This window comes from Macrotis lagotis, chromosome 7, assembly GCF_037893015.1.
Source record: "Macrotis lagotis isolate mMagLag1 chromosome 7, bilby.v1.9.chrom.fasta, whole genome shotgun sequence".
NCBI classification, from domain to species: domain Eukaryota; kingdom Metazoa; phylum Chordata; class Mammalia; order Peramelemorphia; family Peramelidae; genus Macrotis; species Macrotis lagotis.
The window spans coordinates 13,033,471-13,053,087 of record NC_133664.1 but is presented as its reverse complement, the minus strand read 5'-3'; the positions used below and the strand labels follow the sequence as shown (position 1 = coordinate 13,053,087).

The 19,617-nt window shown below is 45.4% G+C and overlaps 1 protein-coding gene across 2 annotated transcripts in view; it reads left to right on the top strand.

Moving 5' to 3' along the window:
* Window positions 1–19,617, top strand: part of RAPGEF5 (Rap guanine nucleotide exchange factor 5) — a 135,607-nt gene that overhangs the window by 37,415 nt on the left and 78,575 nt on the right. For both annotated transcript variants that reach the window (XM_074195455.1, XM_074195454.1), the window contains 2 exons: window positions 16,197–16,315; window positions 16,929–17,017. In XM_074195455.1, coding sequence (XP_074051556.1) covers window positions 16,197–16,315; window positions 16,929–17,017 — 208 coding nt within the window. The remainder of the gene's footprint in view (window positions 1–16,196; window positions 16,316–16,928; window positions 17,018–19,617) is intronic.

The following is a 19,617-nucleotide window of genomic DNA, read 5'->3' as shown; positions in this document are numbered from 1 at the left end:
AGAGCTAGGAAAAATGGCAGGAGGAGGGGGAATTTCCTAAGAACTAGAGCCATTCCAAAGGGTGATGAGCTGGGATGCTGGGCGGGAGTGTCCCCTTCTTGGAGGTCTTCGAGCCAAGGTTGGATGTCGGCTTTTTAGAGAGTATTTCTTCAGGTCCCAGTTGGGCTAACTGGCCCCTTTCCAACTTTGGGAGTCTGTGATTCCCATTCCATTGAACTTTTGATGGAGTAGGAAGACTCTCAGAAGTGAAACCAAGGCCATGAGGTGACTTAGAAAATGCCACTTTTGAAAATACTATCAAGTTGTTCAGATTTTCAAAGCTTCTCTGAGATCGCTGCTATGAATTATTCAAACCCCAGGTGATAACTATAACTGCAATTGAAATGTGGAAACTCAATTTTAATCACTCCTCTGGCTTAGCCTTCCATCCTATTCATGATGCCTTTCAACTGTCTGGGGAACAGCCTCTGTCTTGGTTTGCCTTCCCCTTAGGATTGCCTGTGTTTGGGAAATGATATGATAATAGACTTCTCCTGGGTTAGAAGGGAATCCTCTGTCACTATACCATTCTAATTATTTCTGTTAAATCTCCCCTGGGGTCAGAAGAAGTCCATCCACACACACACACGGCCCTTTCAAGATTCCAGCTGTAAATAAGGGACTGGCACAGTACCTGGGGATGAAATTTGGCCCATCGTCTCATTCTGAAAATAAAGCTCGGCTGGCGTCTCTAGTGACCACACATCAGACAATTTGAGTTTGTCCAGGAGCCGTGGATCAGTAGAACTTTTTATCTGTTCAAATCATCAACAGTCACCATGTGTTCCTTCTATTGTCCTGGCAGCTCACAACTTTCTATTTTTCCTTCTATTGTCTGATGGTTGCCAGAACAGTCTTCACTTTTCTCTCTTTAAAATAATAGTTTAGTAATCAGAATCATGTAGATGACCCTTCCTGACATATGGGACCCTTTCTTTGGCTTCCTCCTCAATCTAGGGAATAGGCTGGATTCCATGTTCTCAAAGAACTCTTCCAAATGAGCTCCACACTTCCTACCTGCTACCCCAAAAGACAACAGCCACTGAAAACCCTAAGGACTCACACCCCTGTTAAATAGACCCAATAGATGGTATTATAGCCCCCCTCTTTTTATTTGACAGATGAGAGAATTGAGACTTGGAAAAGTTAAGGGATTTACCCTGGTCAAAAAACTTGGAAGAGTGAAGAATTCCTTCTCATAAGTTTTTTTTAAATTTCATTTTATTTTATGTAATAAGGTTTTTTACCTTTCTAATGTCAGCCCCTGTTTGGCACTTTGAGCCTGAAGCTTCTGGACCCTTCTCAGAAGCATGTTCTTAAATGAAATGAAATATATAGAATTACAAGTGAAATGAATTATATTGAAATGCAATTACCAGATTACTGTTTTTTAGAAGTTCGTGGACTTCAGGTTTGAAACTCCAATTTTAAAGAATGACTTTCTGGAAGAAGAGGTTGGGGTACAAAGAAAAAAATAGGTCATTTAAAAACAACAAAAACAACTTCCCACCTCCCACCCCATCCCCCAAAATATGTTTTAAGGAGCACGGTTAGGTTTTTTTAACTTAAAAAAAATCTAAGACCTTTTTCTAGACTGCCTCATCACTGCAAAATTTGTCAGTGCTCAGGAGAAGGAGATGGATGAGGCTTTGCACCTGCCGGACCCCCCCCCCCAGGTTGGTAGGTGGAGGAGAGAGAGCTGCCAGAACACCAGAACAGCTGTCAGCAGCTGTCAGCAGTTATGAAGCCAATGCCCACTGGAGGAAGGAAAGGGTGAGGACACCATCTGCTGAGGAAAAAGGTGATGTCAGGACCTGCCTTGTTCTCCGTTTCCTCCTTTCCTGACTTAAGCCTGCCCGGTTTCCTCCAGCACTTTCGGACCCACCCCCATTTCTGAGATGAAGTCTGACCTTGGACTGGAAGGAGCCCCAGCCTCCTGATTCAGAGCCAACAAATCACAGCGATAATGGCTGATGCTTCCTCGTAGCCATATTCACTCAAAGACATTCTCATCCCTCAAATGAAGACGTTGGACTGTGAGATCACTATCCAAGGTCCCTTCCGGCTCCAAATCCATGGCCCTGTGGTCTTATGTACAGTTTGTGAGCAGGAGGGGCAGCTCAATGTGTGGTTGGAGCTCTGGTTGTGGAGCTGGGAAGACTGGGGTCCCCATTTACCCCTGGAGCTGGGTGGTCCTGGGAAAAGGCAATACTCTGAGTCTGCCAATGATAGACAAGCTGGGATCTCCATAGATGGAGAGAGTTTCCATGTTAAGGAAATCACAGGTTCCTTGATTTATGTACCTGCATGGTCCCCTTCTCAGGACTGGGGTTGCAGAAATGAAGAGAAGATGAAGCTCTGTCCAGGAGAAGCTGCGCTTGGGATGGGTGGCGGGTCAGAGTCCTTTTGAGCAAGATCAAGGTGCATTCTGGGAAGCTGTGGCACCTGAACTCAGCACAGTCCCTGGGACCTAGCAGGTGCTTAATAAATGTTGATTGATTGATTGGAGGGAAAGAAGAATTTTGAATCGCTAAGAGAAAAGTTCTGTTTTAGGTACAGGTTTAATCTTTTTTTTATACGTTAGGAAGACTGGGAACCAAAGATGAAAAGGTGTGCCCAAGATCACACAGGTATTATATGCCAAAGGTGGGATTTGAATTCAGATCTTCTGGCATCCCACTATCCTGAGGTGCCTCTTTAAGATGCCCGATGCAAAGAACTGGAAAGGGTGGAGCTGGCTGACCTCTAAAGTCCAGATTAAAATCTGTACTAAGGCCGGGCCTGGCGGCCAGCTCAGTGGTACAGTGGTTAGAGCTCTTGTCTTCGAGTTAGGAAAACCTCAAATCCAACCTCAGACACTAGCTCTACAGCCTTGGGCAGGTCACTTAACCCTGTTTGCCTCAGTTTCTTATCCACAAAATGGGGGTCAAAATAGCAGCCATCTTCAGGGCTGTTGTGAGAAAGAAAAGGGATAATATTTGTACAGCATTTTATAAATCTCTAGGAACTCTGAATATTAGTGCTGGGTCGTTTTGGCCGCCTCTGCATGATTCCCAGATCTGGAGCTTCTGGCGGGCGCAATGTGCTCGTTATGCCACCATCAAGTTAGCTGGCGGGGTCCTCTTTGAATATGAAGGACAACTATTGTTGTGGTTCTGCTTTCTTATTGTTATAGCTGTGTGTGTGTGTGCGTGTGTGCGTATGGCCGGCGGCAAGCATGGAGTCTGCTGCTTCACCTGTAAAATAGCGCTGATACCCCAGAAAACTGCAGGACTCCCAGCAAAACAGGAATGTGAACTCTTCTATCAGTTATACTAAGGATCCTAGGTTCATTGGCACAGAGCCATAAGGGACCCTCAAAATTATCCAGTCTGAGGTGATATTATCGTCTCCTGTCATTTTATAGATAAAGATCAATGAGGGAGAAATGACTTGCCGACAATTCAATTTGTCTCCAATTTTGAAGGAAGGAAAGAGAGTAATGGGAAATAAGCCCAGAAAGGTAGAGTGAGGCATTCACATGGAGGACTTTCAATGTCAGGTTATGGATTTGCTGTTTCATCCTAAAAGCTCTGGGGAAGCTTTGGTGGTCTCTGAGGAGGTGTGTTCCATAGCCTGACCTGGGCCTTTGGGAAGGTTATTTGGCAGCTGCGAAGATGGACTGATGAAAGCAGAGTCTGGAAACTGGGAGACCAGTGAGGAGGTGGTGCCAAACAGTAGACAAGGTGTAAGGGGGAGGTGGGGAGGAAGCTAGGTGGTGTAGTAGATGGAGCATCGGCCCTAGAGTCAAGAAGACCTGAGTTCAAATCCAGTCTCAGATACTCAGTGATTCATTTCTAACCCCATTGCCTTAAATACTTTTTTTTTAAATGTATGAGAAGACATAAAAAAAATGTAGGGGCAGTAGATAGAGCACCAATCCTGGAGTCGGGGGACCTGAGTTCAAATCTAACCTCAGACACGTATGACCTAGCTGTCTGACCTTGGGCAAGCCACTTAACCACATTGCCTTACCAAAAAAAAAATGTAATGAGGGTCTTCACTTAAGTGGTGGCCAGTATTCACCTGAGGAAGGGGAGGATGAGGGAGATCATGTGAGGTCTAGTACCTGGACTGAGCAGAGGCTGTGGGTGGGGAAGAGGGTCCAGGAGGATGGTGGGGTCCTTGAGAGAAACAGAGAAGTCGGGCTAAAGACTAGGGATAGAGACCGAACCAGAATCTGTGATTTTCTCTGGGGCACAGTCACCCTGGTTTCAAGACCAGCTCTTTGGCCACTCTGCCATGCTTATTATCAAACTTCATCACTGCTAGAACACTTGGCCAGTTCTAGGCTGCTGCCTAGACCAATGACTCTAATTTCCATTACTGACCCTGTGTTGCTTGAACCCTTTACCTGTACTGCCTACCTTGTTCACAGGACTCATGGCCCCAGTTCTTTCTCTCCCTTCTCTTGCCCCTTCCATTTTTCAGCCTTTGCTGACTTGTCTAGTCTCAGCTTCTGGCCTACCTGCTCCCATCCATCTCAGTGCAGTTCCCCAGCCTGGTCTCTTCTGACCTGCCTCATCCCATGGTGACCTACAGCCAGCGCCAGATGTCATCTTGCAGAGAGAGTGTTCAGGAGATCTCCCTGTTCTCAAGGGCCGAGGCACCGAATCTTGTTTCCTCTGAGTACAGAGTGTTAGGAAACGAGCTCAGATTTCAGGGAGCTGATCTGGGTTCTTGATAAGAAAGAACATGACCATTGTCAAGGTTGCCAGGGCATGGAGCACATGACGGAGGGAGATTATAGAATCCCATTCTCCCCATGCTGCCCTTCCCCCAGTAAAGACTTTTAGAGTTAGATGGAGCCTAGAGCTATTTTTGTCCTGCAACGTGAAGAAAGGATTGATCGCACCTGGAGATTTGTGCCTAATACTGGGCCCAGAAGAGATGCTGACAACCTAGAGAGCATCCAGAGGGGAGAGAAGGAAGGAGCCAATTGAATTAAAAGCCAGCAACATTTATTAAATGCATTCTGTATACAAGGTTAGGTGCTGGGGATGCTCCCAGTATATACATGAAGAAATAAAAACAAAGTCATTTCCCAGAGTGAGGCTGCTGACAGTTGGGGTGAAGGATGGCTCCTAATCATGCCATGAGGGTCAGCAGAAGGAACTGGGCAATATTTCCCCTGGAGAATATAGACATGTAGAAGAGAACATATAGACATGTTCTCCTTGGTCCCAGAGGAAGAAACTCAGAGTCAGTGAATGGAACCAGAAAAGAAGTAAAATTGAGACATCTCAGGTCAAGTTCAATCCTCTTATTTTACAGAGGCACCAAGAGGTGAAAGGACTTGCCCAGGGTCACCCTGCTGTCAGTGTCAGACATGGGATTCGAATTCAAGTGATTAGAGGTGATATGATTAAGCCTGTTTCTTGCCTTTGAGGTAACTGGGCAATCCCTTGTATTATTCAGTGAGATCTGGAATGCCATCTCTGCCTTTGTTGGTAAAAGGAGAGGTTGGCTGCTGAGATGGCACCCCAAATCTCAAAGCTTTTGGATCTGTTCCATATCATTGTACAGATTGTACAGGAGATGATTTTATTTGCATCTCAACCTGAGAAGTAGCCTCTAAGACAGGAGGATCCCTATTCAAATACTGCCCCTGACCAATAACTATGAGAGCTTACCCTCTCAGGGTATAGTCGACACTATAAGGTTACAAATTGCACTGGAAATGATGGGGTTTCTTTGTTGGAAATAGCAAAGACCATTGAAATCACAGTCCCAGTTCAAAAAAAGAAATCTAAATTTGAAAGGGAGAAAAATGTGAAATACTTGTTCCTCAGAAACCTTCAGTGGCGCCCTATTGCTCAAAGGATAAAATATGAACTATTTACCTACCTTATGCGTTTCAAGCCCTCCTTATTTTGACTCCCACCCACTTTTCCCATCTTTTCTCACTAATTTACCAACTCTCTATTCTAGCCAAACCGAAACTATTCCCCACCGGCCATTCCTCCTCAGAATCCTTGTCTTCTTTCTGTCATTGTTCAACTGAGGCACCAGTGTTCCTTGTGAAGCCTTCCCTAATTCTCCGCTTTTCCAAAATAAAATTAGTGTTTTCTTTCCTCCTGAATCACAGCTGTAAGGGATCTTAGAGTTCCTCCAGCCCCAACCCCCCTTTTAACAGATAAAGAAACTGAGGTTTATCAAAATTCCTAGAGGACCACAGATTTAGAGCTGGGAGGGACTTCATTAGACCCAAAGACCTCATTTTATAGTTGTGAAAACTGGGTGTAAGCTTCTTGAAAGTCTTTTGTCTTAGCCTCCCTGAAGGTTCATCAATGTGGGCAGTAAGTGCTCTCCTCTGCCAGAGCTGTTTACACAGGAGAGACTGAGAAGGGTCTGATCTCCTCCCACATAGCACTTTCTCTGTTTGTTTCCCATAAAAGCCTCCACAAAACCCCTTCTAATCCAGTAAATTGAACTGGAAGCTCTTCACCTTGACCTACATTCACTGGCTTCATCTTTCCCCCAGTTTACATTGTTAATCAGCTTCATCTTGCCAGTGATATGCTTTTGACCTTTCTACAAGGATCTGTTTACTCATATTTTCTGGGAAAATATGCCAAAGCAGAGTCAGCAGCTTCAGGGATCGTTCCCCTGATGGACAATTGTCTGGACCCAGAGGACAGCTTTTGGGCTCATTTATTCACAAGGCTTCCCTGGCTAAGCCGGCGAACACCATGTGAGCCCCATGCTGGTGGTTCCATTGGGAAACAGGCTGAGTGAATTTTGGAAGCACTTGCTGCTTGCTGAATCGGGTCTATTTTCCCCTTATTTTTTTGAAATATTTCTGAAGCCCCATTGTTTGTATCCAAGGTATATTTCCCCTCTGCTCTGCTGGAGTATTGGGTTCGGGTCTCGGTGGGCTCTCCTAAGAAGGACATCATTCGATAAGCTATGGAGTATCCACAGGAAGGTAGTGAAGGCTTAAGCCCATGCTTACTTCTGTTGAAGGAACTGGCACATCTAGCCGGGAGAAGAGACTGGAAGCATAAAACAGCTGCCCACCTGTGTCTGAAGGGCCATCGGGTGGAAGAGAGATTAGTATTATTTTGTTTGGCCCTCAAGCATAGTATAGTGAACAATGGGTGGATATTGGAAAAAAAATAGATATGGGGCTTGATATCCGGAGAAACTTGCTGACCATTGCAATGGTCCCAAAAAGGAATGGTCAGAGTTCATGGCTCTGATCATGGGCCATCTTCCAACAAAGGCTAGATGATTACAGTCAGGGATACTGGCAAAGTCATTCTCATTCAAGAGGGAACCAGACTCAATGTCCTTGTAAGTCCCAGTCAACTTTTAGGCTCCATGATTCTCCTTTTTAATATTGGGATCTGCACTTATGCTTTTTTTCAACAGGTATAAAGGAGACTATGAAGGTTTTGGAGCAATGATGAATAAATTGGGGAAAGGTTAAATTAGAAGTAAGAAGATTTTGTAACTTGGAAATACGCATGTACAAACAGATGAAAATAAAAAGAAATTTTAAAAAATAGAAGAAGTCCACTTAAGTGATGATTATCATCATTTAGAAAAGAACTTAGGACCTGAGCTAAGGAGGTAGCACTGGGAAGGGTTTGTGTGCGTGTGTGCATGTGTGTGCATGTGTGAATGTGTATGTGTGATCAAAGGCAGACAAGGAGAAAGAAAGACACACAGAAATAGACAGACAGACATACACATGCACACACACCCAGAAACAAAGAGCCAGAGCCAGAGACAGACAAAGAGATTTCTGGTTTCTATAGTACTTGGCAGTGTATTTAAATGAGGGAGACGGGAGAATCCAAGATGACAAGATTTGGAGCAACTCAGTCTTTTGTATTTTTGAAGGTACTGAATTCAATTCAGTTATAGTTGACAGAATCTTTGAATCAGAAGTGACCTTTAAGACCCTTTAGGTAATGACTCATTGATTGTGGGAAGCCTCTGAAGACTCTCCATCACATCTACTTAGCCAATTCCTAAAACAGCCAGCCCAGAAAGGTCCCTGAGCAGAAAGTCAGGTTCAAATTCTGGCTCCTATATTTGGTAGCTGTGTGACCAGGAGGAAATGATTTTACTTCTTCCAAAATGGGGACACCTAAGTTGTGTCCTTTCCCTCGTGAAATTGTCTTGAATTATACCATATGAAGTTATCGGCGTGTGCAGTGTCTCCTCCATTCTACTCCCACTAGAATATAAGTTGAAGGCTGACTCGTTTGTATTTTTGTATCCTCTGTGCCTTGTTCATAGTGAAAACTTAAATGGGTGTTTGTTGGAGTTGTGGACGAACTCGATAGCAATAATGATCGAGATAATGATAATAATAATGATAATAATAGTTGTTCTTGTTATCATTATCCCAGAGAGCTGACATCCATTTCATCATTCCTCCTCAAAATAAAAAAGAGAAAAAAATCCTTTTTAGGGATTGCTGTGTGTGGGAATACTGTAAATTATCATCACCTGGTGCCTTTGAGCATGAGAACCTTGTTTTACTAAGTGTGGGAGTGGGAGTAGATTAGAGACTGGAAAGGGATTTAGGCACTGGTGTTTTGGTGAATAAAGGGAGCACTTGGAAATCTTGATGGAGTACTTGTCTCCTTTGTCTTCCTTGTCTCCCACCCCTCCAACGCTTGTCTGGGGAAGATTGAGGGGGTCCAGAAGCGGGACTCAACATAAGAATCTGGAAAGGGACTCATCAAATCCTTTTTAACAAATATGCAAATTCAGGCACAAATAAATTTCCCCATTGCTATATTCATTAATATAAATGAATATTTATAATATGCTCACCTGCATGTTAAACACATGTGAACACACATGTATAGACACTCACACACATGTGTGTTGTATAGGTGTGCATGTGTGTGTTCCTGTTTTGCCACACATGTGCATGCATGCACAATACATACATGATGTTTCATTCTGAACCCCGAGTCCATCTGTCAGGAGGAAAGAGCATGTTTTTCCTTCCATCCTTGGGAATCACAGATGGTCCTTGTTTTGATAAGTCCTTCCAGCTTTTAAAGTTGTTTGTCTCAGTGGTTTTGTTGTGATTGTCTAAACTGTTCTCCTGTTTCCATTCCTTTCATTCTTTTTCAGTTTAAAAGTCCTCAGAACTGTGATGTTTCTAATGCTGACGCTCTGGTCCTGCCCCTTCGCTCTGCATCAGTTCATTTACATCTTTCCAGTCTTTCTGAAATCATTTGCCTCTTTTCTTATGGCAGTCCCCCATATTCTTCTTCTTCTTCCACTCTTTGGCCACAAGTCAAAGCTACCACTCTGGAATTCATTCCTGCTGTGATGGGGTTAGCAGAGCCTTCCCCAGCCTCATCATGGCCTCCTTAGTAACCCCTTCTGAAATGACGATCCTTCCTGATGAGATCGGTGGTCCCCATGTAGCCTGGTGTTCAGCCTCAGTGGACAGTGGGTCTGGATCTGCCCTTATTCAGAGTCTATGCCTCTATTAATGCAACCTAAGATTGCATTAGCCACTTAAGCAGCCACATCCCATCATTGACATATCAAGCATGCAGCCAGCCAAAGCTCCTGGGACTTTTTGATGGGAAAAACTGCCAAGCCAGGTCCCTAGTTCATTTGTTTAGCCTGACTGCATGGCTTGACGTTTATCCTCATTAAATGTCATCTGGTTGGTTTGGGTCTATCATTCCAGCCTGAGTCTGGAGTCTGTCATCAGCATATGAGCTTCAAATTATCTCCACATGGGATCCATTGCCTCCTCTTCAGAGGATCAACACAGACTTGTAGACTTATGGAGAGGACCTTAGAGGCCGATCTCCTCACCAGGAAACTGAGGCTCATGGCCAGTCAGTTAACAGTCATCTTATTAAGACCCTATTCTGTCCTTGAGAAAAGCAAAAACAGGGATAGAGGGAAGTAGTTATTCCATGATCATGCAGATAGAAAATGGCCAAGCCAGGATTCAAACCCAAGTTCCCAAACTAGTCCCCTTTCCATTCTACTAAGGATTTTATAAAAATTTCAAATAGACTAGGTCTAGCATCTATATACATAGATAGGTCTTTGGAACGGGTCGCATCTCTCATATTTGCCTGCCGAGAACAATTGGTCAGCAACATCTATATACAGGTGGATATATATATATATATATATATATATATATATATATATATATGTGTGTGTGTGTGTGTGTGTGTGTGTGTGTGTGTGTGTATGTGTGTGTATACACACACACACACATATATATATAAATATATAGGGGCATGTATAGAAATATAAATATGATATCTATGTAAAGGTGTGTGTGTGTGTATATATATATATATATATAACCAAATATATATACAGTATCCAAATAAAGGTGTATGTATATAAATATAAATATATATAGCATCTATATAAAAGTATATGAGTATAAATATATTTATATATGTATAACATCTATATCTAGGTGTATGTGTAGGCATATATATATACACACACAGATGTATGCATATACATATAAATATATAGGGAGGTATATATAAATATAATTGACATCTATATAAAGGTATATGTATACAAATATATATTCACCATCTTCATATGGATGTATGTATATAAATATAAATATATATAGCATCTATATAAAAGTATATGAATATAAATATATATATATATGTATATGTATAGCATCTATACCTAGGTGTATGTGTAGGTATATAGATGTATAGATATAGATACAGATGAATGCAAATACATATAAATATATAGGGAGATATATATAATTAACATCTATATAAAGGTATATGTATATAAATATATATTCACCATGTTCATATGGATGTATGTATATAAATATATATATATATATATATATATATATACACAATCTCTATATACAGATGTATATAAATATAAATATATACACTTAGCATTTTTATACAGGTAATGTCTATAAATATAAATATATTTATATATAGGTAGATGAATATAAATATATATAATGTAGTTCCTATATATAGATTATGTATGTAAAATTGTACGGATCATATACTTACTGACTATAAAGCATCTGGGAGACAGCAGCAGCAGCCTGGAGTAGTTGGAAAGGGGCCGTATGTAAAGTTTTGAAGTAAAGTACAATAGATGGAGTACTAGCCTGGAGTAAGAAAGACCTGTGTTCAGATCTGACCTCAGACTCTTACTAACTGTGTGAGGCAAGTCACTTAACCCTGTTTGCCTCAGTTTCCTCAACTATAAAAAGTGAACTGGGGAAGAAAATGACAAAACACTTCGGTATCTTTTCTAAGAAAACTCATGAAGAGTCAAACACAACTCAACAACAATACACAGCACTTCACAAACATTGCTACTTAATGTGAGAGTTTATTAGTAATAGTACTGAGGAAACTTCACAGGAAGTACCTGAGGGCCAGTCTTGGAGTCAAGAAGTCCCTGGGCAAGTCACTTAATCTCTTAGTGACCTCAGGTAATGCTAAGAAAGGCTTGAGGTAGGCAAGGCCAATTATATTCATTTTTGGAAGACATTTCCATGCTAGCAGCAAGGAAATCACAGATCCAGACCAAGCTATTAAAAAAATTCTGAGACTATTACCATAAATTTTATGAACTATTGACAGGTGAGTGTGAATTAGTTGATAATTTTGCTGGCATAAAGCAGTGAAGGACTGGGTGTTTGAAGGGGGAGATGGATGCTCTGGAAGCCCTGGGGATTGGATTACTGATTGGCCCACCATCCCATCTGTGGGACCTGATGAGGACAGAGGAGTAGAGGAAGGAGGGGAGGAGACTGTAAGAAGAAGTTGTATGGTGCCTAGAGCCAGCCTCACTCTCTGGCCTTGGCATTACCAACTCCCTCATGGGACCGGTGCTCAGAGGTACAGCTTGGCTTGGCCGAATCCTTGAGCTGTTCTCTGGGAGTCATTGCCTCTCAAAGTGTTTGACAGAGAAGTTCTCAGGGAGAGCTGGAGGCTCATTACACTAGAAATCATCCTGTGATGGCAGTAGCTGAAGGTTGGGCTTGAATGGTTGTGCCTGGGCAGGACATTTTGCTGCTCATCAAAATCACGGGGGTAATTGTCACAGTGCCAACACCCTTGAGATCACCTTCAGAATATCTTTTTCTTGCTGATTTTGGTATTTGGAGATAGAGACTTCTGGGCACCTCCAACCAAATGAAAAACCAATGGGAGCTGAATCTGGTCCACCCGGAGTTAAACCTACTCCCAGCTGGGAATTTTCAACTGTTTCTATCTGATCTTCTAGGTAAAAGAAAAAAAACAGCTCACTATCATTGGCCAAATGCTTCTCGAAAAAAATAAGGTAGGCATGGCTTACTATGGTGATAAGGTAGGCATGGCTTACTATGGTGATGAGGTAGACATGGCTTACTATGGTGATAAGGTAGGCATGGCTTACTGTGGTGATGAGGTAGGCATGGCTTACTATGGTGGTGGGAGAGATTCCCAAGGAGAGAAGTGGTGACTATGATGGAAGTCTGGCTCATCCCACTGGTTGCTGCTTTGGTCAGACCAAACCAGGAACTTTAGGAGCCACATTTTAGGAAAGATACTGATGAATAGAGAGCAAAGAGGATGGGGAAGACAGGGACTGATATCCTTCAAGGTGGAAGGCTGTAGGGTTGACTTGGTTGGCTTAGAAAAGACAGAAATTCCTGCTAAGAATTGCTGCCCCAAGGAGAATAGCCTGCTCCTTGGGAACTTCTAGTAGGGGAATAATCCTGATTCAAAAGGAGCCTCCATTTTTACCATGAGTCTCCTTGCAGAATCATCTTCCGCCTTCTTTATTCCTGACCAGGTGTTGGAATGATTACTAGATCACTATGATAAATACATCCTATCCTGTAACTCCACCAGCCCCTGGGATGAAGGGGTACCCACCTTCTCAGACCCAGCAGGTCCTCTCTATGCTTCTCTCCCAGTAACACTGGCATTCATGCCTTATGGCTTTACACCAACAGAGGTCAGGCATGGATTGTCCCAGTAACTCAGTGATAACTGACCTTGCAAAGACTTCCTGTGTCCCTTTTATTTGGTCACATTTTTACTGAGAGGAGATAAAATTAATAAAAAAAAAATAGCCAATGAATGCATCACTGTTTTACTCTTTGAAATCACCAGTGGAAAAAAAGTTATTTTGAAAATAACTTTGGGGAGCAGGTAAATGGTGCCGTGTCAGGAGGACCTGAGTTCAGATGTGGCCTCAGACACTTAATAATTGTCTAGCTGTGGACCTTGGGCAAGTCACTTGACCCCATTGCCTTAAATAAATAAAAATTTAGAAAAAAAGAAAAGAACTTGGGGGAGATAGAATGGTTACATGGCTCAACCTTTGAGGCAGGAAATGGGTGATAGGGTGGAAAAAATACTGACTTTGGAGTCACATCTTGGGTTCAAATCCTGTCTCAGTTTCGATCTATGAAACTTTGGGCAAGTCACTTAATTTCTCTGGGCCTCATGAACAGGGGACCCATGAGCTTGGGAGTTTTAATATCTTGACAGCTGTTTTTCAGTAGTTTCCTTTATTGTTCTTTGTATTTCATTTTACACATTTACATGATTCATAACACATTATATTAATAATACTAATTACATTAATAATTTACATTATTCTGGGAAGGAATTTCTAACCTCCATCTAGGAATGCTAGGCTGCCAAAGGGATCCAAGACTCAAAGCAGGTGAAGAATCCCTGGCCCAGAGGGTATCTAAAGTCCCCCACCCCAGTCTTGGAGCATGGCATCTTGGCTACTAACTTGCTTGGAGATTCTGGCAATAACCTGTCTCTCCACTTCTACAAATGGGGAACTAAAAATGTCTGGGACTTCTAAGCCAATGAAAAGGCTTTTGGGAAGTCATTCGTCTGTGGCTGTCTCCTTCCCTTTGTGGAATATTATTCCTTTCTGCAGCATTTCACATTAAACATTTGTGAAGAGCCTGCTAGGTGCCAGGTTTTTATAAATGAAAATAATCCTTGACCTGAAGGTGCTTGTGGTCATCCTTCTGGGGTGGGGATGGGGGTGGGAGTGACACAGATCAAGAGAAAGGCCAATGCAAGGCTGTTGAGGAAGAGAGAGAATGGGAACAGCTGGGATGGGAGTGGGGGTGAGGAATGGCTTCTCAGGTATGGGGGGCCCAGGAGATGCCAGAAGGCAGGGAGAGGAGGGAGTCTACTCTAGGGAAGGGACAGCTTGTAAAAACAAGGAGAGCAGCTGGAGGGCCCAGGTCAGGATGTGGTTGTTCTTGGGAGATTTGGTTTGGGTGGAATGCAGAATGGATCAGTGGAGGGAAGGGAAGGACTTTGAGGTCAGGCTGAGGGGGTGGCATCTTATCTTCGAGGCATAGGGAGCCACTGATGACTCTTGAACAGGGCAGCAGGGTGGTCAGAGGATGATTCTGTTGGAGGTGGAGGAGGAGGAGAGCTGGACTGTGGGTGACAAATTAGGGGGCTGTCACAGAGGGGAAGAGAGCCTCGACTAGGATGGGGGCTCCATTAGCTGGGGGGGGTCAAGTAACTAGCAAGCTGTATAAATGTGTAATATATTTGTAAGATAGTCTGTTACACATTGACAAAACATGCTGCAGTCATTAGTGGGAAGTCCAGCCATGAGCTGAGGGGCTCCTATGCCACTCCACTGCTACCATGCCCTGGTTTCTGCTCCCTTTTGCCCCCACTTACACTGTTCTAAAAGCCAGAGTTACTGGACTCAACTTTTCCTTCAGAAATGGTACCGACTGCCTTCATCTATTTCAGTCAAGTGGTCGGGAAATACTCATCACTCGGTATCTCTTAGGGCACCAGGATGCCCAGGCAGAGCAGTACCTGGCCAAGCCCCACCCCATGCCCTTTCTGTGGGCTCCACTTCTGCAGGGCTGGAAGGGAGTCTGTGGGGGCACAAGGGAACCCTCCTCTATGCCGCCCTCTCTCCCTTCTTCCCCTCTCCTCCTGTCTCCTCTTCCACTTCCCTCCTTTCTTCTCCTCTCTTCCTTCCCCTCCTCTCAATTCTTTCCTTCTTTCCCTCTCTCTATCTCTCTCCCCTCCTCTCTCCCCCTTCTCCCTCTCTTCACCCCCTTGGTCCCACCCTTCCTCTCCCCCTATCCCTCCCTCCTTTTGAGATGAGAGAGGCCAGCCAGCTCCTTGACCCAGAGCCCTGGCATTTCATAGTAGGTGGGCCGCTCACAGGAGCTCCTTTGGAGCAGACCTGGAAACATAGTCCTTTTAGTGCATGAAGGCAAGGGACGCCCCAGGTCCTTGACCTCTCTGGCTGCTTGCCTTCCATCCCGACTGGCCCATGGGGCAGAGCCCCCCCGCCCCCCCCCCCCCGGGCTGGGTCTTGGCAGATCCTGGGCAAGGAACAAAAGAAAGAGCCCCCAGTTCCCAGGACGTGAAGTTGGAGTCCAATGAATGGACCGTGATTGTTTGGGACATTATGAATTCTCTAATTCATGATCTTCATGGAGGGGTTGTTTTTTGCTTTTAATCACTGCGCCTCACCCCTTTTGACTCCCTTTTGCCTACAATACTTGAAAGGATTTCTGGGATTCTCCAAGGTTATTGTTCTAGAGCTGGAAGGGACCTTGGAGGTCACTGAGACTAAGCTGAGAGTCTGCTAGAAAGACCAGCGTGTCTGGACTTCCGAGGAACTGAGTTCGAATTCCAAATCTAATGATGGCTGCCTGGGTGCCCCTGGGCAAATTAAGTAACTGCCACGGGACTTGGAAATGTTAAATGAAGGGACTGGACGGGATGGTCCTGGATTGTCAGCTGCTTCTCTCAAAACACCCTCCTTTTACAGATAAGGAAATCGAGACCCAACAACGTAGAAGTAACTTGGCCAGGGTCACAGGTAGAATCTGAATCCAGATCCATGGAAACGCCAGATCCAAGGATTCCCCCGCCCCAAACTTAAACTGCTCCTTTCAGGGGCGTGGGAGCTGTTCCATGGGACCCCACTTTCATTCTGGATGTTAAAGCTGTCTTTCCAGCCCCCCTTGCAACTTCAGATGAAAGCCATCTCCCTTGGGGGGGCTGCCCAGCTGTTCCTGAGTATTTACCTTTCTTGCTTTCTCTTTGTTTTCTCTCCTGCCCCTCCCCTCCCTTAACCCCAAATTACAGCCAGATGATGAAGTGACAACCTTGCAAGTCAAGGAAGAAGACGGAACTGTCCTGGTATTCAAGAAGGTGTCGTCATATGGCCCGGCCCCCACATCAGGGAGTGCCCGCACTGATTGGAGGTGAGCGGCTTGGGGCTTGTTTCCTCCCGCAGCAGGCACTCTCTGGCTGTTCGCCTGGCTCCAGCTGCCTCCTCCTCTCCTCCTCCCTCTCTCCTCCTCTTCCTCTCCACTCGTCTGCCCCTCCAGCCCTCTCCCTCTCTCTCTGATTGTCTCCTCTCCCCCCCCCCCCCGGCTCCGGCTCTCCATCCGTGCCTCCATCCGTGCCTCCATCCGTGCCTCCATCCCTGCCTCCATCCCTGCCTCCATCCCTGCCGCCCTCCCCCTGCCTGCCTTCTCTCCGCCTCTGGAACGTCCTAGCGGGCTGCGGAGAGCCGGGAGCAGCCAGATGGACTGACTGTCTGGGGGATGGCAAGGGATCGGAGCGCCTAGGGGGGGGGGGGAGATGCCTTTGTTACTCAGGCAGCACAATGGGGAGCTCCCGGCTCAGGGTCTTTGACCCCCACCTGGAGAGGAAGGACTCGGCCGGCCTGGCCGGCGGCCGCCAGCTGCCCTTGCCCACCTTTGATGTGCCTTATTTCAAATACATCGACGAGGAGGATGAGGAGGATGAGTGGAGCAGCCGCTCGCAGTCCTCCACTGAGGACGAGTCTTCCGATTCTCTCCTCTCCGACAGATACGTGGTGGTGTCGGGGACTCCCGAGAAGATCCTGGAGCACCTGCTCAATGACTTGCACCTGGAAGAAGTCCAGGACAAAGAAACAGGTAAGGGGGCGCCGGGACCTCCTGCCGGCCCGGAGAGCCCAGCCCAGCCGATGCGTCGGGGGCCCGGGGCTGCCAAGGCAGGGCCAATGCCAAGGCGAGCTGCCCTGCTCGGGGGGATGCGTTTGGGTTGGTCCGCTGCCCGTCAGCCCAGTCCAGGCCCTCTCCAGATGGATGCCAGCCTGGGACAGGGCAGCGCCAGGAATTCCCAACCATGACGAGCTTGCAGAGGCAGGGGCCCAAGTTGGCATCCAGGGTGAAGCCTGGCAGGAAACATCCACCTGCCATGCAGAGAGCAAGGGCAGAGGGACCCACTGGGAAGAAAACTGCTTGGGGGCAACTTGTGCATCCTCCAGATACATAACCGGTTTGCAGACAAGCCGGGCAGCGTAATCTGGAGGGGCTAAGATATGGCACTTCTGACTTTTCACCGAGAATTGGTAATTCATTGGTGCCTGGAGGAATGACGCTATTGATCCCGGGTCCTGGATGTCGACTTTAATCTCATTGCTAAGTAGACTTGAGGCACTCTGCTCCTTGGGAGGAAAGACCTTTGGGTTTCAGAGTTTGTTATCTGGAGGGTTTCCTCTATGCCCTGGGACATCCTGGTGCCCCTTGCTGGTGCATCTCAGCCCAGAAGCTGGCATGGCCTTCAGCCCCCAGGCATTCTTGCACTGGTCAACCCCCTTGAAGGGCGTTTGACTTATGGGCTCCAAGGATTTGCCTGACTCCAGGGTATTTGTTTTGTGCCCCCTTCAGTAGATCAGATAGCTCAGAAGTCCTGTTTGCTTAGAATTTCCTCTAGAAAGTGGTTGGACAAGTTTTATTGGGGAGGATGAACCCCAATTCCATGTTTCCACCCTTCACAGGAGGGATTCTGGAGTTCCCCAGCATGATGGGAGAAGTTTCCCATGAAAGCCAAGGTTGCCCTATAGTTAGAAAGTTGGGGAGACCTCAGCAACTTTTGAGTGGAATTCCACATTAGGTGATATCCAATGGGGTGTCTTTCATGCATGCTGGTGGCAGATGGATAATCCTGGGAAGGACCAAGGTAGCAAGAACAGAGTAGTCATGGACAAACCTACTATGCACCAAGAGAGAATTACTGTTGGTAGTGGAAGTAGGACTCCCAGGGTGGGAGAGTCAGAGCTGGATGGACCCCCAGAGACTGTCTAATCCAACCCCCTCATTTACAGAGCAAAGGAAACTGAGGCCCCGAGAGGAGGATGAACTTATAATAAGATGGCTTACTGAAAGGGACTCCAAAGCCCCCATTCCAACTTTCCCAATATAGGAAGGAGGAAGCTGGGGTCTCAAGAGGGAAGTTAAGATCATAAATCTCATACTGCAAAGGACTCCAGAGGCTACCTAATAAAGTCCCTCATTTTACAGGCACCAGTGAAGTGACTTGCCCAAAGTCATAATCTTATAATTCTTCATTTATTGTGAATAATTGATTTTGGTGCAGAGGTTTCAATAATGTTCTTAGGGCTGCAAATCTGCTCCCTCAACATTTAGTGGCTGGAAGACCATGCCAAAACAAAGCAAAATTATTATGGTAATGCCCTACCTCCTGAAATTATTGTGGGGCCTTTAAGATGCCATCAAAATGAGTGTTTTAATATCCTTGCCCTCAAGGAGCTTACATTCTAGAGGAGGTTATAGTGTACACAGAAAGAGACATGGGCTGATGGATGGACATTGGGCTTCGTGAAGGTGACCTGGACTCAGACACTGACTCACTGGGTGAGCCTGGGAGAAACCATCTAGCTTTCTGTGTCTCAGTTTCTTCATCTGTAAAATGAGGGGACTGAACCTAATGGTCTTTTCTTTCTCTCAATCTGTGCTCCTGACCATATGTAGGATTATATGAGGATGTGTTTTGGTTTCTCCTCCTGAAAGAAAGTCCAAGGACTTGTTCTTAAGTTTCCACTATTTAAAAGTCAGAATGATGACTCTCCTTTGAGCTTGGCACTGGGCATTTGGGAGCTGAGCGGGAGCTGGGCATGTCTTCTCCCATCTCCCCCAGTCAGAACTACTCTGGGATTCACTTGGTCACTTCAATCTCACGGCCAGGCCATGAGACCCCAATAGCTCTCAGCCCCTGACTCTGGAGTTCCCCCCCCCACACACACACACACAGGACAAAAGAAGGTTTGGGGAAGAAAGTTAGGAAGTATTGATTGAGTGTCTACTGTATTCTGGACTCTGTGCTAAGAACTGGGGAGTCAAAGAAAGACAGCAATCAGACCCTACCTGCAGGAGCTCACAGGTCTGATAGATAAGTGATGGGCGATTAATCACTCTCCTCTTTGGTTAGCACGGGGTCTGGCCCATACAGCAAGCACTCAATAAAGGCCTTTTGATGGCGTCATTGAATGGAATCCCAAGCTTGCCTCAAGGACAAGCTTCTCCTGATGACCCTTAAACTTCATACTTTTATCCCTCTTCACATAATCACGTCACACTTAGCATGAGATCGGGGCAACTGGGTGGCTCAGTGGATAGAGTGCCAGGCCTGAAGTCAGGAAGAACGGAGATCAAATCCAGCCTCGGCAACTTCCTAGCTGTATGACCTTGGGCCAATCATTTCACCTCTGTTT